At 59.9% G+C, this 20420-nt stretch overlaps 3 protein-coding genes across 13 annotated transcripts; 1 reads left to right on the top strand and 2 right to left on the bottom strand.

Annotated features, from left to right (window-relative positions):
• Positions 1-496: 496 nt before the first annotated feature.
• On the bottom strand, positions 497-4029 carry RFNG (RFNG O-fucosylpeptide 3-beta-N-acetylglucosaminyltransferase). Of its 2 annotated transcripts, XM_059906407.1 has the most exons (8): positions 3706-4029; positions 2994-3042; positions 2326-2428; positions 2040-2193; positions 1650-1738; positions 1395-1560; positions 753-838; positions 497-679 (listed from the first exon to the last, which is right to left on the bottom strand). In XM_059906407.1, exons 1-8 carry the CDS (start codon positions 3991-3993, stop codon positions 598-600), a joined length of 1017 nt encoding a protein of 338 aa, XP_059762390.1. In that variant the 5' UTR covers positions 3994-4029; the 3' UTR covers positions 497-597. The 2 variants fall into 2 exon arrangements, with proteins under 2 accessions (XP_059762390.1, XP_059762391.1); XM_059906408.1 differs by lacking the exon at positions 497-679 and having other exon boundaries at positions 1934-2193.
• GPS1 (G protein pathway suppressor 1) lies at positions 3590-9301 on the top strand. 8 transcript variants are annotated; one of them, XM_059906402.1, is made up of 15 exons: positions 4117-4165; positions 4344-4544; positions 5042-5134; positions 5639-5820; positions 6260-6424; positions 6546-6681; positions 6784-6861; positions 7041-7101; positions 7544-7629; positions 7847-7941; positions 8050-8155; positions 8236-8316; positions 8400-8537; positions 8608-8742; positions 8825-8992. In XM_059906402.1, exons 1-15 carry the CDS (start codon positions 4133-4135, stop codon positions 8897-8899), a joined length of 1665 nt encoding a protein of 554 aa, XP_059762385.1. In that variant the 5' UTR covers positions 4117-4132; the 3' UTR covers positions 8900-8992. The 8 variants fall into 8 exon arrangements, with proteins under 8 accessions (XP_059762389.1, XP_059762386.1, XP_059762387.1 ...); XM_059906400.1 differs by having other exon boundaries at positions 4118-4165; positions 4341-4544; XM_059906401.1 differs by having other exon boundaries at positions 4118-4165; positions 4341-4544; positions 7044-7101.
• Positions 9302-9545: 244 nt separating this feature from the next.
• DUS1L (dihydrouridine synthase 1 like) lies at positions 9546-16689 on the bottom strand. Of its 3 annotated transcripts, none has more exons than XM_059907873.1 (15): positions 16437-16689; positions 15330-15576; positions 14745-14853; positions 14179-14229; positions 13656-13708; positions 13023-13105; positions 12714-12817; positions 12342-12486; positions 11653-11749; positions 11485-11573; positions 10888-11033; positions 10365-10402; positions 10034-10109; positions 9831-9932; positions 9546-9707 (listed from the first exon to the last, which is right to left on the bottom strand). In XM_059907873.1, the coding sequence occupies exons 2-15, from the start codon at positions 15564-15566 to the stop codon at positions 9568-9570; spliced, it is 1470 nt and encodes a 489-aa protein (XP_059763856.1). In that variant the 5' UTR covers positions 15567-15576; positions 16437-16689; the 3' UTR covers positions 9546-9567. The 3 variants fall into 3 exon arrangements, with proteins under 3 accessions (XP_059763856.1, XP_059763855.1, XP_059763857.1); XM_059907872.1 differs by having other exon boundaries at positions 13656-13768; XM_059907874.1 differs by having other exon boundaries at positions 9546-9932; positions 13656-13768; positions 16437-16686.
• Between the last annotated feature and the right edge of the window lie 3731 nt (positions 16690-20420).

Here is a 20420-nt window from a genome sequence, read left to right on the forward strand (position 1 = left end):
CAAGAAGGTGGCCTCTGAATGGAGATGCCCTGGCTAGCAGTAAGCTGTGCCCAAGAGCACAGCCAGCCAGAGGGCCTGCATCCTTGAGTGCGGCTCCCCTCGGAAACGGAGAGGCCCTGTCTGGGCTCCAAAGCCTGGTGTGGGGAGGGCGGCTTCCCAAGAGAACGGAGAGTGAAGCATCTGCAGTCACCTTTGCTAAGCTGCAGCATCTCACACACGACCCTGGCCTGGAGGCCCCTCTCCAACAGGTGAGGGGAGCAGGACGGAGCCCTGGGAGTCAGATGTCAGCCCCCTCCCAGGCCCCCAGACCCTAGGGTGAGACCTTTCCTGTGAGAGCTGGGGCTGGGCCCCTGGGCAGGCACACAGTGCTGTCCTCCTCTCCCACAGTGCCAGGTCACCCGGGCCTGCCCGGGGCTGTGGGGAGGCCTCCAAGCCAGTTGGAGCATTTGCTGGGCGCCCTTATCTCCCTGGATGAGGCCATGGCCGTGGCCGCCTGGAGCCCAGGAGGGGAAAGCACTGTTCCTGCTCCCTCAGGCAGGCGGCACCCACTTGCACCTGGGGCAGAGCCAGAGGCATATTTGGGTCGGACGTCGAGGTTCACCGAGAGGCGAGGTCACTCTGCTTCTGCACAGGACACCAGTCCGTGTCCGGGTAAAGAAGGCAGTGGACAGACTTAAACCTGGGAGGGAAGTGGGAGTCAGGCTGCAAGACGGGTGGGCTGGCCCCAGCACTCCTCCCCACTGCCGGCTCACCGCGTGGGGTCCTGCTGCAGGCTGAAGCCTCCGGCCACGTTCACCACATTATGTGGGTTCTCAGGACCCCCGTAGCTCAAGGTGACCTGGGAGAGAGGAGGAGGGAGAGTCACTCTCCGGGCCAGTGCCTCCCATCCCGTCCTTCACAGGAGATGCCACTCGGCCTCCTGGTTCCCTAGCGCCCCCCCACTCAGCGCTCTCAGGGCAGGCTCAGGAACAGCACTGAAGAGTGATGGGGAATGAGAGGTGTGGCCAGCACAGAAGACACCTCAGGGAGGTGGCTGGCGCAAGTCTAGGGGCGAGAGATCCCCCATCCCCTGCCCAAAGCTGATCCCCCCTCCCTGGGCCAGGTCTGTAACTCCTGTCGCCCCTGAACCACTGCCCATGGCCCTGGTGCCCTGGACCCGCCCGCCTGGGAAGGCGCAGCAGCTGTTCTTTACAAAAGAGCCCCCACGTGAGCCTGGGAGCCCCCTACAGGCAGGACCCTGGGTCACAGCAGCCAGGGTCCAGGGTCCACGGCAACTTTGCCGCAGAGCTGGAACCCACCCCCGCCCTGAGCCCTTGTTCAGCCGGGGAGCCAAGTGCAGGCAGGGGCCCGAGGCAGGGACACCTGCGGAGGCAACAGGGGCCCAGCGCGCCTACCTGCTGGAGCAGGGTGTCAGGCGGCAGCCTCTGCAGGCTCTCCAGGTGGGAGTGGAACAGCGAGCTGTGCAGCAGGCGGGCGCCCAGCAGCCCCTCCACAATGTAGCCCACCGTGCAGTCGTCCGGCAGCCGAACCCGCTCGGCTGTGCTCATGAAACTGCCCAGGCTGGGGAGCGGAGGGGGGACAGGTCAGCGCCTCCCGAGCCCTGGGCAGCTCCACCTGCGGCAGCCAGCGCCTGCCTGGCCTCCACTCACCTGGCCCATGGGCTCATCTTGAGTGCAAGGCCTCTGCTCAAGCAGAACCCGGCTCCTCCGGTAGCAAACCAGAACTTGACCGTGGTCACCTGAAGGGAAGGGAGCCACCAATCAGGTCTCCTCACCCCAACTCTTCATCTGGGCACTCCAAGGGTCGTCCTTAAGCTGCTCCTTAATGACTCCCTGGTCGATTGGCAGAAGCTTCCCAGGGCACAAGGGCACCGGGGCTTCCACAGCCCAGTTGCCTGTGGCCCCAGCCCCTCCCGCAGCCCCACCTCACTTACCCCAGTTCCTGAAACACTGCATCTGGGTGGATCGGGCACCTGTCCCAGCCCTTCCCTGCTGGGGTCTCCATGGTCTCAGCTGCCCCTCCCCGGCCCCAGCACTCACGGTTCCACCTCCTTGGACCCTCTCTGTGGCCTCGATGGGGTGGTCCAGGCTGGGCCGCCCCAGGTAGACGTCCTGGCTGGGTGAGAAGGTGGACAGCAGCTGCAGCAGGCCTTCGGGGTTTACGTAGTTGTCATCGTCCACATGGCAGAACCACCTGGGAACGTGCAGTCTCTGGAGCGAGCCGGGCCCAGGGGGTGGGGGTGGGGGAGCCCCTGGCCCAGGTGGGGGCCTGGATTCTCACTCAGCTCTGGGGTCTCCAGGGGGCACGGGTGTGGCCACCACATACTTGCGTCCAGACTCAATGAACTTGTCGTATTCCACTGACATCTTGCAGCACAGAGCCTGGCGTGTGTGCACGGCTGAGCAGTTGGTGTTGACAACGTGGCTGCCTGTCCCGTTGGAGAGACGGAAGCATGAGGGCTGGGGTGAGGCCCGCTGCCAGCCCACCCCACTGAAGTCGGGCAAAATGCGGCTGGCTGGTCGGCACAGGGCCTGTCCTGTTCAAGGCCCGGAAGTCGGACCCAATCACAGCTCTGTCTTGACCTCCTTCAGCTGATCCTGTTGCTGCCCTCCGAGGTCCGGGCAGATGACAACCACTTGGAATCTCATGGGAGAAAACCCACCAGGAAATAGGACTGGGGCAGGACCACACTGCTCTGGGCAGGACTGCAAAGGATGGTTCCCTGCTGGCCCATCTTCAGGGGACATAACTCCAGCCAGAGGCCCTGGGAAGTCAGCCAGTGGCTGAGGGAGGCAGAGCATGGCTGGTAGGGTGGGGCCCTGGACTCCAGGCTCTGTCCTCTACCAGCTGTGTAACTCTGGGCAGGTGCCTTAACACCCCCCCCACCCCGGGCCTTTGTACACAGCAGGGGTCCATGTGGCACTGAACCAAGGGATAGCTGAGAAGGAGGCCCTCGGACATGCCAGCAGGGCTGGGCTGGGGAGGGCACTCACCTTCCTGGAGCTGTAGCTCAGGGTCATCCCCGTCGGTAAAGATGAACGTCTATAGAGAAATAACCTGTGAGGTTTCAAGAGGCACCGCCCAGGGACTCTGGGCCTGGCAGGGCCTTGGCCCTGTGAGCAAGGGTGAAGCTGGAGAGGCGAGGGTGGGCTTGGACGGGATGGGGTCCAGGAGGAGGGAGGGCGGTGTCCCAGTGACAGTCTTCTAGTACCCTCAGCATCCCCAGTGCTGCTGGGGCCAGGCTTGCTCTTGCTGGAGGAGTTTCTGTGGTCTCAGCCCAGTGTCAGCTGGGAAAACCCACCCAAGCCTGGAGCCCGAAAAAGGACAGGAAAGGGTGGGCACTGAGGGTCCTGGGTCCCTGCATACTCAGGCCTGGGGCCTGACTGCCATGCTAGGGACACAGCAGTGGGTAGGGGGTCCTGGGGTGGGGATCCTGGGCGGGGTCCAGGGCGGGGTTGCCAGTTTGGGGATGAGGGAGCGGGGTCCCAAGGCAAGGATGCCGGGGTAGGAGTCCCGGGTGGAGGATCCCGGCGGTGGAAGTCCTGAGGGCGGAGTCCGGGGGACGGCTGTGCCGGGACTAGGGATGGGGAAGGTCCCGGGCCCGGGGTCCCAAGGTCAGGAATCCGGGGAGCTGGGATCTCGGGGCATGGGAGGGTGCCGGGGGCGGGGGTCCCGGGGTCCGCGGGGTCTCGGGACGGGGCCCACCTGCCGTCGGGCCCGGGAGATCCAGGTGCGCAGCAGCAGCCCCAGGCGCGGCCCGTGGTTCTTCCGGGTGGTCTTGACCGCGATGAAGACGTCGTCGGGCCGCAGGCGGGGGGCGGTGGCGGGCCGGGCAGGGGGAGCGCGTGGGCCGGGGCCGGGGCCGGGGGCCGGGGCCCGGGTCGGGGCCGGCGCGGGCGCGCGGGGTAGCGGCAGTGGCAGCAGCAGCAGCGCGGCCAGGGCCGCGGCCAGCGCGAGGCAGGCCCGGCACAGCGCCCCCCTCGCGCGGCTCATGCGGCCGCGGGACCCGCGGGCACCGCCCGGCCAGGCGCGCCGCGGCCCCTTTAAGAGCCGCCCCGCCCACGCCACGACCCGGAAGCGGCGGCTGCGCTGCCCCGGAAGTGAACGGCGCGCCGCGGCGGGGTGGGCGAAGATGCCGCTGCCAGTTCAGGTGTTTAACTTGCAGGTAACGAGCCGCGGCCGGCGGCCCCCCGCGCTCCCGCCGCTGGGCCGGAGCGGGGCCGGCCGTGCGCACCCCCCCGCGCGGCGTCCTCCCTGCGCCCGGGCTCCGGCCGCAGCGTCCCGCCCGTCGGCCCCGGCAGCCCGGCAGGCCCGGCGCGCTAACGCTCTCTCTCCTTCAGCAGCCAGCCAGCTCTGTGTCAGGGTCGGGGGGTGCAGAGAGTCAGGACAGAATGCGGGGTGGCCCGGCCCCCCGCGCGGCCGCGTCGTCAGTGGCAGATGTGCACTGCGCCCCTCCCAGCGGTAGGTCAGAGCTCTTCCTGCCGGGCACGGCCGGGGACTTCAGCCTGAGCGCCAGCCTGTCGGCCTGTACGCTGCTTTATGAGGTACCTTCCAGGACAGGGGCCGGGACCAGCCCGCACGCCCGCCGGGCCGCGCAGGGCGCCCGGGCGGCCCCCTCCCGCCTCCCGGTCCATCGGCGGTACTCGCCCGGCGCTGCGGCTCCGGCTGCTCAGCCGCGCCTGGGTCGAGGCCGCCCATGTTTTCCCTATGGCTCGGAGGAGGCTGCGTCAGGACGGTGGCTGGGAGCACGTAGGGACCCTCTGGGGTCCCTGGGTAGTGGTCTTTCGGCTCTGGTTCCCGCCCCACAGGTGGGCCATCAGGGTCGGGCTGAGCGTTCTGCTCTTGAGCCAACAGTCTCGCTAGGAGCCCCCTCCCTCATGTGGCGGCGCTGGACTTGGCGGGCAGTGGGGAGGGGCTCCGGGGACAGGATCCCACCCGCCCGGGAGATGGAGGGCAGAGCTGAGCTGGGGCACAGTGAGGGTCACTCGCCCTCCCTGGGCGTCCCCTGCTCGAGGTGCCAAGGTGCTGGCCCGTGTTGCAGGGGGCCGTGGAGCCTATGCAGATTGATGTGGACCCCCAGGAGGACCCGCAGAACGCGCCCGATGTCAACTACGTTGTGGAGAACCCCACCCTGGTACGGAGCCCGGCGGGCACTCCTGGGGCGTCGGGGACTGCTTGGGTCTGTCAGTCCTGCTGGGAGGTCCAGGCTAGGCTCCCCACTCCCACCGCATCTTTTTCTGACTCAGAAACTTTTAGGGTTTCTAGTTGCGCGCTTATAATGGGTTGCTAGTCGGTTCCAGACTCTGCACCTGCTTCTCCCCCACACGGAGGAGCCCTGTGTGCTAGGCCACCCTGCAGGTCGAGTCTCACTGCGAGGACAGGTCTTCCTTGGGACCCAGCCTGGGAAGCACTGTCTCCTCACTGTTCAGCTTGGTGACTGGCTGCCCATGTGGCTCTGGCTGTTCACCCCCCAGGGCAGAGATTTACTCCAGAGGCCCTTGCACTGGCCCATCCCGAGTGGCCTTTCATCAGCCCCTGGACAGTGGTTTATTTGGTGCCCACATGCCACTACTCCTGACTCACTGGCTGGGGCTTGAGGTCTAGGGTCCCAGCTTGCACAATCCACCCCCGCCCCCAGGATCTGGAGCAGTACGCGGCCAGCTACAGTGGCCTGATGCGCATCGAACGACTGCAGTTCATTGCTGACCACTGCCCCCCGCTGCGGGTGGAGGCCCTGAAGATGGCCCTGTCCTTCGTGCAGAGGACCTTCAACGTGGACATGTACGAGGAGATCCACCGCAAACTCCTGGAGGCTGCCAGGTGAGGCCGGGGCTCAATGAGGTGGGGCAGGGATTGCGTGTGCTGTATGGCCAGTCTGGGCAAGGGCCTTCCCTGTGCTCCTGCAGTGCCTGGCCCCATAACACAGTGATCTGGCTTTCTTGTTGAAAAGCCAGGAGTGGCAGAAACGGCCCAACGGGCTAGACTCTCAGTCTCCTCGCTGAGAATTCAGGCTCCCTCCACATTTGCATGCATGTGCAGTTCCAACACCGAGCAGACCCTGTGGAGATGGCAACGTGCTTTTTGCTTCTCAGCACGGCTGTGTGACTTATTTCTCGCTGGGCTCTCCCGCCAGGCTGCGGGCTCCTGCTGTCACAACTGCCCCTGTGCCAACTGGGCGCCCTCCCGATGGGGGTGACGGCTGCTGGGAGGCAGCTGCCCGCCCTGCACACGGGCCCCTAATGGCCAGGTCCTCCCTTAGGGAGCTGCAGAATGCACCCGACGCCATCCCTGAGAGCGGTGTGGAGCCCCCACCCTTGGACACAGCCTGGGTGGAGGCCACGCGGAAGAAGGCCTTGCTGAAGCTGGAGAAGCTGGACACGGATCTGAAGAACTACAAGGGCAATTCTATCAAGGAGAGCATCAGGTGTGCCCAGGGGCTGGGGGGCGGGCTCCGTCAGAGGGAGGATCAGGTGCACCCTTGGGGTGGAGGGTTGGGCAGCCAGGCCCATGGACCGACCGGTGTCCACTTGCGGCCGGACCCACAGGCGTGGCCATGACGACCTGGGTGACCACTATCTGGACTGTGGGGACCTTAGCAACGCCCTCAAGTGTTACTCCCGGGCCCGGGACTACTGCACCAGCGCCAAGCACGTCATTAACATGTGCCTCAACGTTATCAAGGTGGGCCCTGGGGTGGGTGGCATGGGAGGGGGGCATAGGGCAGCAATGCCCGTGGGCCAGGAGCGGGCGCCCCAGGCTGAGTGCATTCCACCTGCCCACCAGGTCAGCGTCTACTTGCAGAATTGGTCTCACGTGCTGAGCTATGTCAGCAAGGCGGAGTCCACCCCGGAAATTGCCGAGGTAATGATGGCTCTGTGCCCCTTGGAACTTGCCCCAGGATCCCTGACCACTCCTGGCCCTGGTGGGCTTTGTCCTCCTGGAGTCGGCCTCTGCTGCTCTTAGGCTGGGGCTGGGTGCCTGGGGGCTGATGAAGGTATGGAGGGCGGGGGGTTGCTCACAAGTGCGACCTTCTCCTGCAGCAGCGTGGGGAGCGTGACACCCAGACTCAGGCCATCCTCACCAAGCTCAAGTGTGCAGCAGGTGAGGGCCCTGGGGCACAGGGGCAGGAGGGCACCCCAGCTGACCTCATCCCAGCCAGGGAAACCCATAAGCCCCACATCTATGCTGTACCTGACACCTACCCGGCTCAGGTCCCCCTTGGGGAGGCTAGGGAGTGGTGACCAGGGGTTGGGAGTAGAGGCAGTGCCTTCTTTCTGACAGCTGCTGCCATGGCTGGTTACCCCTGCTCCCACCCCTACCCCGTCAGCTGAACAGCTCGGGTGCCCTTTGCAGTAGGAATAGCAGCTGCTCAGCCTCCCTGGGCGCCTGGCTCACGGAGCGTGCTGCCGGTGCTCACTGGCAAGGTTACTTCTCACTTGCCAGCGTTTGTCGCAGGTGCGCGCCCGTTGATGGCCCCCACAGGGCCCTGGCAGCTTCCTCTGGATGCCGGGCTTCAGCCTTTTTCCCTCTGCCCCCCCTCCAGGCCTGGCTGAGTTGGCCGCACGCAAGTACAAGCAGGCTGCCAAGTGCTTCCTGCTGGCTTCCTTCGATCACTGCGACTTCCCTGAGGTGAGGTGCATGAGGGTCTCTGGGGAGGAGAACTTCACTGGGGCTTGGGAAGCAGGGTGAGGGCTCGAGAGTTGGGCTTTCTGTTGGGCGGTCACCCCCATGGGGTCCTAGGCATTCTGAGTGGGCGGTGGGTGAGGTAGGGTGGACCCAGCCCAGACTTCTGTACTGACTGCCAGTGACCCTAGGACTCTGACCCATCTCCCTTCTTGCTCCTCAGCTGCTCTCCCCCAGCAACGTGGCTGTGTACGGTGGCCTGTGCGCCTTGGCCACCTTTGACCGGCAGGAGCTGCAGCGCAATGTCATCTCCAGCAGGTGGGTGGAAGGTGGGGTACTGGGCACTGCAGCCCTGCTCCTGTGCCCCCAGCCACCTTCAGGCGGGTGGGCAGGCAGGGCCGGCTCTGAGGAGTCTGGCATCTGCAGCTCCTTCAAGTTGTTCTTGGAGCTGGAGCCACAGGTTCGGGACATTATCTTCAAATTCTATGAGTCCAAGTATGCCTCGTGCCTGAAGATGCTGGACGAGATGAAGGTGAGGGGCCTGGCCTGGCTTGGAGGTGGGCGAGTGCGGAAGGCCTGGGGCAGCTGTCCCTGACTGGCTCTCCTCGCCAGGACAACCTGCTCCTAGACATGTACCTGGCCCCCCACGTCAGGACCCTGTACACACAGATTCGCAACCGGGCCCTCATCCAGGTAAACGCAGGGGCAGAGGCTGAGGCCGAGGCAGGGTGCTATGCATGTGCCTGCGGGTAGCTCATGTCCCCTTCGCTTTGCAGTATTTCAGCCCCTATGTGTCAGCTGACATGCGCAAGATGGCCACAGCCTTCAACACCACAGTGGCGGCGCTGGAGGATGAGCTGACGCAGCTCATCCTGGAGGGTCTCATCAACGCCCGCATCGACTCCCACAGCAAGGTGGCCGGCCTCAGGGCTGTGGGGTGGGGGAGGGAGACTCTGGGCCCCACTGAGCCCTGCACCTCCACAGATCCTATATGCCCGGGACGTGGATCAGCGCAGCACCACCTTCGAGAAGTCTCTGCTGATGGGCAAGGAGTTCCAGCGCCGTGCCAAAGCCATGATCCTGCGGGCGGCTGTGCTACGCAACCAGATCCACGTCAAGGTGCGGGCAGGGGGGCCCTGGGGTTGGAGGGATGGGATGGGCACACGTGCCCCTCTGGGCTAAGTGGCTGTCTCCACTGCAGTCCCCTCCCCGGGAAGGGAGCCAAGGAGAGCTGACGCCGGCCAACAGCCAGTCCCGGATGAGCACCAACATGTGAGGGCACCCTCGGCCTCCAGGATGGTCTGCACACCTCCCACCCTGCCCCGCCCCCCCACCCTCGGACTCCTGGGCCTCCCATCTGCTCCAGCAGCACTTCCAGAGGTGTTGCCTGTGGCCCACTTGTAGGGGCCTGGCTGCTGGCTGATGCTAGCCCTCGGCCCCCTGCCTGGGCTTCCATGTGCCCAGATTCTTGTGCCCCACCTCCCCCTTGCTGCACCCTGTGCTGGGGGCGCTGGGGAGGGGGTGGGCTTTCCTGGAAGGAGAGGCCTGCTGGGCTCACCCACGTGGCGCTGGGGCCCCCACCCGGCAGCACTGTCTGTCTCCCAGCCTCCATGTTGATGTGTCATTTGGGGTTGTAGCATTATTGAATCTTAGTCCATTAAAGGGCAGCCTGAGAACAGCCCCTCGCACCACTCCTTCCTGTCTCCATGGGGCCCCCTGGCCCAGTCCCCACCTCCTTGGGCTCCCCTTTCTCACACTCCACTTGGCTTTGCAGGGCTGAGGCCAGTGCATGGCCCTCCTTTAAGCAGGTCTCCATGGTTAAGAAAATGAAGGCAGGAGGTGCCTTGCTTATTTCCCCCGTTCTGACGTCCCTATTGACCCCAACGACACTCAGGTCTCAAAGAACCTGAGTGGGAACGTCATGTCTTTGAAATGATTTATTGTTCATCTTGAACACACGTGGGCCGTGAGGATGGGGCAGGTCCAGCCTGGGAGCCTGCTCCCTGGTGCAGCATCTCTGGGCCCCCAGCATGGGCTGAAGGGAAGACCAGCTTGTCCTTCCGTGTGAAGTGGCAGGAGGTTCCCTGAGTAAAGGAGTTTCCTTAAGCGGGACGTTTCAAGGCTTCAGCATCGGGCTTGGGGGGTGGCACATGGGGCTGCAGCTGCCCTTCAGGCCAGGGCACTGCCCACGACCTCCGGGAAGCCACCTGGTTCTCCAGGCCTGGCCTGCTGTGGTTCCTGCAGCCGCGGCTGGGCCCCCTTCCAGGCCAGAGACTTCTCCAGTTTGGTTTTAAAAAGCAGTCCATGACCTGGCAGAGGGGCAAGAGGAGGGAAATGGGGCTCAGGAGGCTGAGGGTCCACGGCCCACTACAGTGGGGGCGGGCACCTGGTGGCAGCGGGCACGCCTCACCTGGACAGTCAGCCGTCTCTTTGAAAGCTCGCTTCTTGCAGCAGCCCCGGCACAGGTTAAACACACACCTGTTGCCCTGGACACAGGAAAGCTTGTGAGCCTGGGGATAATGCTCCTCCCCTGGCCGGGCTGCAGCCTGAGTGAGTGGGCCCCGAGCACAGGTGGGGCTCTCCTGAAGATAGGCAGAGCCCCTCACACGACAGAAGCCAACCCACCTTGGGCTGTGCCCAGGCTGCCCCCAAAACAGACAGGAAGAGGACCTCTTGCACAGGTTGCCCACCCCTCCCAGGGCGGAGCTCTGCCCTGGGCGGTGTGGCTAGGACGGACTCACCTTTGGGTTTCCACACTGATCACACTTTGCATATTTTGCTGGGAAAAGAACAAAAGGAGGTGCTGGTTGAACTAGGTGAGCCCACCCACCACAGCCATGTCCTACATGTGGCCCCTGGCAGGTATCCCTGCTCCCTGCAGCTGGCCAGGCCAGGTGGCTAGCGGAGGGCAGAGGACGTAGTACTCACGATTGCGCTGGGAAACCTCATCCCATCTGCCCGAGATGCACGGGCTCCATGCCCACCACCTCCCACTTCAAGGTCCTTGGGAAAGCTGCCCCAGGCCCCACTCCCGTCCTCTCCAGCTGCCTCAGGGCAGCAGCTCAGGGACCACAGCAGGCAGGGAGGCTGGCTGGCTGTGGCCTTGTGGGACCCGCCAGTCTCCTTGGGGGCACGTGGAAGGGTCACAGGGCCCTTCTTGGTGTACTCTCCATGGCTTAGGAAGCAGCAGAGCCACCTGACCCTGGGGGACCCGGTGGGGGGGGCTGGCCTCCTCCCAGGGCTCCAGTGGTGGGAGCGTCTTACGCTTCAGCGAGGGGTCAAAGGTTTTGTGGGGGTTCCTCAGTTTCTTCTTCTGCTTGTTCTTGGACAAGACGTCTGTACTGCCCTCCTCCTCCTCCAGGGCCCGCTTGCTACGGGCACCCCCGCTCTCCTTGCTCCCCTCCCTGGGCCTGAAAGGGAGAAGCAGCAGGCAGAGCTGAGGGACACTCGTGAGAGGCAGCCCGCCAGCTGCAGTCCCCGGGTGAGGATGTGTGTGCAACTCTGCTGAGGCCCCAGCAGCCGGCACGGAGGCTGGGACACCAGTGTCTGAGCCACTGAGTCCTGGGCGGGGCTGTGGCTACAGATGACAGCCTAGCCTCACCTCAGAAAAGCCAGAGGAAGCTAGGGAGGGTCAACCTCTTGACCCCAGGACAAATCCACTCAGGATCAGAGGAGCTTAGAGAAGCATCTTATGAAAAAAGCCATTTAAAACCTGAGCACAGGCTGACAAGGAAGAGGCCCCTGGCCCCTGAGGGATGAAGCACCCCAGCCAAGGAGGGCAGCAGGCAGAACAGCCCCCTCCACCATGTAACCCCCTCGCACCCCCCCACCCCCCTGCCAGCCCACATGCGGGAGGCTCACCGTGGCCGGAAGTAGGGCTGGCAGATCCAGTGGAAGAAAGGCAAGCCGCCTGAAGGCTTCTCTCCCTCCTTCTGCCTGGATATATCCTCCTGCAAAAGCCCAGAGGGCCCTCGGTCAGAGGCCCAAGGCCCAAGCCTCTTTCCCACTACACAGCAGCCCAGCACCTACCTGACACCGCAGCTTCAGGTCCTGGCTCACCGCGGCAATGCCCTCCAGGGTCTTCACTTTGGCGAGCTCCTCCCGAAGCTGCTGATGCACCTGCAGCCTGATACAGACGCCCCATCAGAAAGCCAGCCCAGCACCCAGCTCCCAACCACCAACCCTGAGCCCTGGGCACAGAGGAGCATGGTCTCTCCTCCCATCCAACCTCACCATGTCACCGCGGCCCTCCCAGACTCGGTAGCAGGTGGTTTTGTAAATGTTTGTGGAGAGCTCGTCTTAAAAACCCCAATGCAGGGCTTCCCTGGTGGCACAGTGGTTAAGAATCCTCCTGCCAATGCAGGGGACAAGTGTTCAAGCCCTGGTCTGGGAAGATCCCACATGCTGCGGAGCAACTAAGCCCGTACGCCACAACTACTGAGCCTGCAGCCCGCGAGCCGCAACTACTGAAGCCCGCGCGCCTAGAGCCCGTGCTCCGCAACGAGAAGCCATTGCAATGAGAAGCCTGCGCACCTCAAAAAAGCATAGCCCCCGCTCGCCGCAACTAGAGAAAGCTCACACGCAGCAACGAAGACCCAACGCAGCCAAAAATAAATAAATAAAAATTTTAAAAAAATTTAGGAAAAAAACACAAACAAACCCCAATGCCCCAGGCAGGCCTCAGACCAGACAGCGTTTGCCCTCGGGGGGCAACTCACGTGTGGTGCCACAGCTTAAAGAGATGGGCCCGGACGTAGGACAGAGGGCAGGGGTGCTGCCGCACGATGTCCAGGTATTCCTCGGCCAGCTCCCACACGGCAGGACTGCGGCCCTCAAACAGGGCAGGGTTGTGCAGGTTTCCCTCTGCAGGAGGAAGGGAATGCGAGGCTCAGGGGCCCCCGTGCCTCGCCACTCCAAGGGCAAGGCTAGCCACTGGCCTGACAGCTCTGGCCCATCAGGCAGATAGAGACTTCAGTGATGACAGCGTGAAGCCTGAGACTCTTCAGCTGGGCCAGTGGTGCCATGATGCAAACAGGCCCCTCCAGCATCTGCCAGTGGTGGCCCAGCTGTGGGCAAGGGCACAGCCTCACCTGCACTCATGACCCCTTGCACCCCCGTGTCCTGGATGCAGCGTTCCACGTCCCGCAGGCACTGGATGTTCCCATTGGCAAACACGGGGATGGCCACTGCCTTCCTGTCGGGGAACAGGATGGGCAGACGCTCAGAAGGATGCTGTTTCCCCCCACAACCCTGGGGGGAGGGCCAGGCCCCCAAACTCCATCTTCCCACTGTGCTGCTCACCCCCAGGCCCAGCACCCCTCCTGGTGCCCAAAGGGTTGAGGGCCTTGCCTTGGGGCTGGGCTGTCTCCCTGCCCTGGGTTCACCCCGTGTCCACTCACCGCACAGCCTTGATGTGCTCCCAGGACGCGGTGCCCGACAAGGGCCCCTTCTGCTCCTTGGTGCGCCCGTGGACAGTCAGCAACTAGGACACAGCAGCGCCTGGCTCAGCCCCACTCTCAACTGCGGCCCCCAAACCAACTCCAGGGGACCCTCTGCCTTTGGCTTTTGGGGTATCAGCTTCCCATGCAGAGCAGAGGAAAGGCCGCCCTGTGCCTCGCTCACTCAGTGCTGCACTTGAAGCCAGCTGACACCCTGGGGGTGCTGCCTGGGGCCTGCACGTCAGAGCCAGCCTACTACACCACCCAGGATGTGGAGGTGAGAGGCCCAGACCCTTTCAAAGGCCAGTCCTCTCTGTAGTGGCAGCACCCCCGCTGCCCAAGGCCAAAGGTGTGAGGGAGGAACAGGCACCAGCCTGACCCCAGGGCTGGTGGGGGTGGGTGGGAAGGTGGTTGAGGCCCAGCACCTCCCCCTGCCCAATACTGACCTCCTGGGCCCAAGCATGGGGCTCCCCTCCCCTCGTCAGGCCTCACCTAAAGGTCACTGATTCCTGCCCACCCCAGAGGGTAAACCCTCAAGGGGCACTCCTGGAGGCGGGGGAACAGTGCAGGGCCCTGGGAGCCCATAGCCCTCACCTGGCAGCCAGCCTTTTCCAGCATCTGGGCGTACCTTACGGTCTTGTCAATCTCTGGGAAGACACGGATCTTGCATGTGACAGGGACAGAAAGTTTTTCGTGGGCTAGCAGAACTAGGGAAAGGCAGAGTCAGCTCCTGAGAGAACTGTGGTGCCACCTTCAGGCAGGCTGTGGGGACCCATGGCTAAGCCCCCAAAGGAGCACAGGCCCTGCAGACGCCCCGCGCTGGCTCCCTCTCGATGGCAGCTGAGAGTTGCACCTCTGACCCTAGGGCATTGGAGAGGCCAGGACCGGGCGAGGATGCCGCCCTCCAGCACCTATTATCTGGTTCAACGGGGGGGCAGCAGGAGTGGGACAGGCGACTTCACAGCCACCTTCTACAGTGCAAAGGCGCAGGGGTCGCCACAGCCAAGAGGACTCTGCCAGACACTGTCCTCTCCTGAACCCTGCCAGGCTGTCTCAGGCCTGCCACCCAACCACAACGCGGCCCCAAGTCCCCGCAGGTAGTGTGTGGCCAACTCACTCATTCTTTGGAGGAGGTCCCACTCCTCCTGCAGGAAGGCGCCATAGTGACCTGTGAAGAACAAGCACGCCCTCTGCACCACCCTCTCGAGTCCACATGGGCCTCGAGCTGCCTGGCCAGGTTCTATTAGCCCGGTGGCCTGAGCTTAAGGGTGCTGAATGGAATGCCCACCCCACATGGTCTCTGACCAACCAGCAACTCCTCCGGCCCAGTGAGGGAGACAGGCTGAAATGCCAGGGCAGCAGCCACTGGTCCCTGAGGCAGCACGAGGGCATGGTGGGGACTTTTCAGCAAAACACATTTATCCAGAGGGAGCCCAACAACTTCCCAGGACGTGATGAGCCCCTGATAGCCAGCTGAACCCTGTCCCCCGCCCTCAGTGCCTGAGAAGGGCCGCCCTCCAGAAAGAGGAGCGAAGAAAGGGCTGGTGGCCCCCTGAGCTGCTGCCATCAGAGGCAGGGCCAGGCCCCTGGCCAGCTCACCCACACACTGGGCACCTCTGGGCTTGGAGCCCACCCCAGCCAAAAGCTTGTGCAATGACACAGAACCCCAGAACGGGAACTCACCTCGCTTGGCTATCATCTGCGGGCAGCCCAAATTCAGGTCGATGGCGTCGCAGTAGTCCTGAGCCAGGAGAGCTGCCTGGACAAACACCTCCGGGTCATTGGCACAGAACTGGAAGAGACATGAAAGTCACCACGAGCCCAAGCCAGTCCCACACGGGTTCATAGGTGACCAGTGGGGGTGTTGCCCGAGGGGATGACCACAGGATGGCATCCTATCTTAGATGTTTACAATGTAACCAAGCTAGGATGCGTTCCCATGCCACCAGGAGAGCGAGTTATGAATTCACACAGTTCTCCCAGTTGTAGCAGAAAGCCAGTATCACTGACTTTGCGAAGAGCAGAGCCATTCTCTCTAACTGTTCTGATAAAGAGGGAGCACTTGGGGTGATGCTGGGGAGGGGGCTGCGAATCTTCCACGACCTCCACGCACCCAGGTCGTCCGTTCACCAAAAGCCTGAGGCAGCTCCCAGAAGAAGTCAATCTCTGGGAGAACTGGCCCACCCCCGCCCCTCCGATCTCAGGAAGCCTTTTCCGGAAAGGCCCAGGGAGAGGTGCTCGGCCAGCATTCTGGGCCGGGCCGCCCACCTGCACAATGAGAGGCCGGTCCTCGGGGCACACGTCGCAGTACAGGTTCTCCTTGCGGTAGTTGGCATCTCGAATGAAGACCTGGGCGTGCAGCATGGGTGTGTAGCACAGCTGGGCCCCGTGGCGGCGGCTCAGCAGCCTCCAGGCCAGCTCGCTTTGGTCCACCATGGGGGCCACCACGTGGCGGGCCCCCCCCAGGGTACAGCTCCAGAACTCGAAGCCCTGCAGCTTTGGCATCGTCTCCACACTGAGGGGTAAGACCAGGGGCTCAGCCGTGGCCAACGGAGCGCAGGTGTAGGAGCCGACCCTCCTCGAGGCCGCTCCAGTGCTGCCCGATGGTCACAAATGTGGACACTAAGGGTGTCAGCTGGTGCAGGCCAGGAACTGAAGCCCCAGTGCTGGTCGCCTTCCAGTGGAAACCTTGGGCAGGTCACTCAACCTCTCTGAGCTTTAACCCCTTACTTCTTAGCAGGATTAAGATGTCTGCCTGGCAGGACTGGCGTGAAGAGTAAATGGAACAGTACGTCCTGTCAGTGCCTAGCCCAGAGGAGGCTACCTTAAAAGGCAGCTACAACCCAGAAGACTCGGGGACCCCCACCAAAGCAGGACCACCCAGTGGCGACACTGCTGGAAGCCTAAAAATGCTTGCCCTCCCTGCCCACCAAGGGGCCCAGGGCAGTCACCTGGACACTCTGTGCTCTCCTCTGGGTGTCAGGTGTATAAAAGCACTAAGAGTACTTTCCCCTCTGTCTTATCTTACCTATGCCCGGCCAACCTTGTAGGAGCCATCATTCCCTACAGAGGCTTAACAGGTGGTAGCCGAGAAACGATTACAATCCGAAACACCGGAGAACGGACTATGAGGGAGGCTTACTTTCAGGGAACACTCACCTCCTGTACCTAGTTTGGGAATTATTAAGCATGGTCATCGGCTTAACAACTGCCTAAGTGCCCAGCTGTGGGTTTGAGAATTTCGGAAATTGTGAAGTTACATGTAAAAATCACCTAGGTCGCCAATGTGTTGCCCAGCGGGGCACCCTCCACCCCCACCCGAAGGAAGAGCCCCGGGAACCCGAGAACCGCGGGTCAAATCCGCAGGGAACCTACTTGGGCGGACCCGGGCCACCTGAGCGCCCGAGCCAGGCTGAGGCTCCTCCCGACGCAGCTACGCCCTTCGGAGCCGGGGGCGGGGCGGCCTGGAGCTCCGGGGTGCGGCCGGGGTCCCGCGGGGTGCGGCTCCTGTGCTCACGCCGCGTCCTGAGGCCGCCACACCTGGGTTGCCGCCGGACCGCAGCCGAGCCCAAGGCTCCGCGCTGGGTCCGCCGGAAGGTGCTCCGCCAGGGCGGTCCGGGCGGCCCGCGGTGCGGCGAGAAATGCGTCCCCGGGAAACCGCGCCCGGCGGCGGGGGTTGCGGTGCGCGGGGTCGGGGGTCGCAGGCCGGAGGTTGACTCCGCCCGGCGCGGTGGGGCGGGTTCGCGGGGGTCGGGCTGGGCCGGGCAGGGAGCGTCGAGAGTCGCCTATCGCTCGCGGCGGGTATCGCCCGGCTTGAGCTCCAGCCTTTCCCCTCAGAGGATCTCGGAGCTAAAGTCCTCGTCTCGGCCCTAAAGTCCTCGCCTCGGCCCCGCGCGCGGAACCTCGTAAAAACCTTCGAAGGACCGAAATCGCTGTTTTATCGCGGAAAGCAAACAACTGCGCGAACTTCCTGGCCCCCATAGCGCGGCGCTCGGCTGCCCAGACCCACAGAATTCTTCGTTTTAAACCCAAGACGTGCGAGTCACCTGCTTAGCAAATGTGATGACAAACTTACCTCCTGCTTGTTCCCCTAAACACCCGCTTCTCTTTCCTAAAGAAACCGATTGGTCTTCTTTCCCCTCCCTCCCTTTCTCCTATTACCTGAGGTACAGAAACCCCTACCTCTGATTACTGCGTGCACGTCTTCTGTACCCGCCAGAGGGTGTGAATACACTTTGCTTTCTTCCTGTTCACCTGTCTTTTGTCAATTTAATTTTCAGGACCTCCAAGCACAGTCCCAAAAGGGAAGAGGGAAAGTTTTTCCTCTGGCAGAACCAAGTTTCATTGTATCATTTCATCCTTAAGTATTTCAACATCCCCAAAGGACAGGAGTTTTTAGAGAAACAACCACAATATCATTAACACACCTGAAAAATAACAATTTCCTAACATCAAATATCCATCCTTGTGTGTCCAATATGGCAGCCAGCTGTCATATCTTGAGTGCTCGAATGTGACTGGTCTGAATTAAGATGTGCTGTAACAGTAAAAAGACACACCAGATTTCAAAGATTTAGTAGGAAACAAAAAAAAGTAAAAGAATTCATAATTTAAAGAATATTGATGACATGTCGAAATAATATTTTTATATTAGGTTAAATACATTATTGAAAATAATTTTATCTTTTTATCTTTCTCAATGTGGCTACTAGAAAATTTATATTTATGCATGTGGGTGGGATTTCTGGAATAGCAGACTGAGGAGCTCACCAAATCTCCTCCCCAAAAAGCAGTGATAAAACTGGGCAGAACTGTTAAAAGCAACCATTCCAGGACTCTGGAAGTTGACCAAAGGCATACAATATTTGAAAAGCACTTATTAAAAAAAAAGTACTGAACATCTGTAAGAAGAACAATGGGAGTCTGTGGAGTTTTAGTATTGAACTACTTTTATTTCCTCCCTCCCCATGGTAATTCCACCGGAGCCAGGTAGGCCTTGAGGACCTCAAGTTCCTACAGACACTGGAGAGAGCTGGCTTGATTGGGGGAGGGGGAAAGCCCCAAAGAACAATTGCAATCACAGTAGCAAACAACTGGGTAGAGGCCTGTATCTCAGCTGCCCGCGGCCATGATAATGGTTGGAGCAAGCAATAGTCCAGCCAGAAATTTAACAAGGAAATTCAGTAAATGAGATAGCCATGGTGGGCCTTGATAAGATAGTAGTCTGCAAGGCTGTGCATATAGTAAGGAAAGACCAGAGATGCCCCAGCTATATACTCCTCTCTGGCTGAATGTGAGGCTTTGTGCAAGGAAAAAGCCAGGCCCAAATTGTAAACTGCTTAAACCAACCCATACACATAGCTGTCAGCAAAGGGTGGAGGCCTTACTGGTTCAGTAGACTTAAGCATAATCTCTAACCAATAACTGGCTGGCCATTAAACTATAATGACCCAGGGGCAAGTCTTGGGAAGCCAAGCTTAAATATAAAAAAAGATTTTTTTTTTTTTGGCCACGCCGCATGGCTTGTGGGATCTTAGTTCCCCAACCAGGGATTGAACCTGGGCCCTCCGCAGTGAGAGTACAGAGTCCTAACCACTGGACTGACAGGGAATTCCCTCAAAAAAAGATTTAAAAAAAATCTAGTAGAGGACTTCCCTGGCGGTCCAGTGGTTAAGACTCTGCACTTCCAACGCAGGGGGCAAGGGTTCAATCCCTGGTTGAGGTACTAAGACCCCACATGCCATGCAGCGTGTCCAAAAAGAAAAAAAATCTAGTAGAGTTATCAGTGACCACACACTGCAGAGGGGACAGACTCTACAGAATTCATCCAGGCCAGGTACTGAGCAAACAAATACTAGCATCAATAAAAACATCCAGTAAGGTAGGAAGGGGGTTAGAATCCAGAGTTTCTACAACATATTATAAATGCCCAGTATTTAATAAGAAAGTATGAGACAGTCAAAGAAACAGAAATTTAAGCCATACACAGGGAAAAAAGTGGTTCCTAGAAACTGTCCCTGAGGGGGCTCAGATGATGGGTTTAGCAGACAAAGAATTAAAGCAGCTGTTGTAAATATGTTCAAAGGACAAAAAGAAACCATGTTTAAAGATTTTAAAAATATATATGACAATGACTCATCAAGTTAAGATTATCAATAAAAAGAAATGATTTTAAAAAGCCAATGGAGGGACTTCCCTGGTGGTGCAGTGGATAAGACTCCGTGTTCCCAATACAGGGGGCCCAGGTTTGATCCCTGGTCAGGGAACTAGATCCCACATGCATGCCACAACTAAGAATTCACATGCCACAGCTAAGGAGCCCTGGAGCCACGACTAAGGAGCCCACCTGCCGCAACTAAGACCAGGTGCAACCAAATAAATAAATAAATAAATAAATAGTTTAAAAAATAAATAAAGTATAAAAAAAGCCAATGGAAATTAAGAGTGGAAAAACACAATAACTACAATGAAAATTTCACTAGAGAGCCTCAACAGCAGATATGAACTGGAAAAAGGAAGAATTAGTGAACTTGAGGATAGATCAGTAAATATTATCCAATCTGAAGAACAGAAAGGAAAAAGCATAAAGAAAAATGAACAGTACCTCAGAGACCCACGGGATACCATCAAGCATACACATACAATACATTCACATCCAGAAGAAAGGAAAGAGAAAGAGGAGCAGGAAAAAGGGTTTTGAAAAAGCAACGGTCCCAAACTTTCCAAATTTGATGAAAAACATTAATTTACCAATCCAAGAATCTTAATAGGATAAATACAAATATATTCACACCTAGACACATTACAGTCAAACTGCTAAAAGACAAACAGAATCTTGAAAGTAGTAGGAGAAAGCAACTCATCAGATACAAGAGAACTGCAGTAAGATAAAAGATGACTTCTCGTAAAATAATGGATATCAAAGAGCAGAGGAGTAATTAAAATTCTGAAAAAAAAAAACAGTCAAGCAATAATTCTACATCCAGCAAAATTATCTTTCAAAAATGAAGGCAAAATAAAGATATTCCCAGATAAACAGAGATGGAGAGAATGTGTCGCTAGCAGACCTGCCTTACATAAAATACTAAAGGAAGTCTTTTAGGATAAAGGAAATGACATCAGATGGTACCATGAATCCACATGAAGATAAAAGGAACACCAGTAAAGATAATTACATAGATAATTATCTTAAAATGGTATAGGGACTTCCCTGGTGGCGCAGTGGTTGGGAGTCCGCCTGCCAATGCAGGGGACACGGGTTCGAGTCCTGTTCTGGGAGGATCCCACGTGCCGCAGAGCAACTAAGCCCGTGCACCACAACTACTGAGCCTGTACTCTAGAGCCTGCGAGCCACAACTA

Source organism: Balaenoptera ricei, chromosome 20, assembly GCF_028023285.1.
Source record: "Balaenoptera ricei isolate mBalRic1 chromosome 20, mBalRic1.hap2, whole genome shotgun sequence".
Lineage (NCBI taxonomy): Eukaryota > Metazoa > Chordata > Mammalia > Artiodactyla > Balaenopteridae > Balaenoptera > Balaenoptera ricei.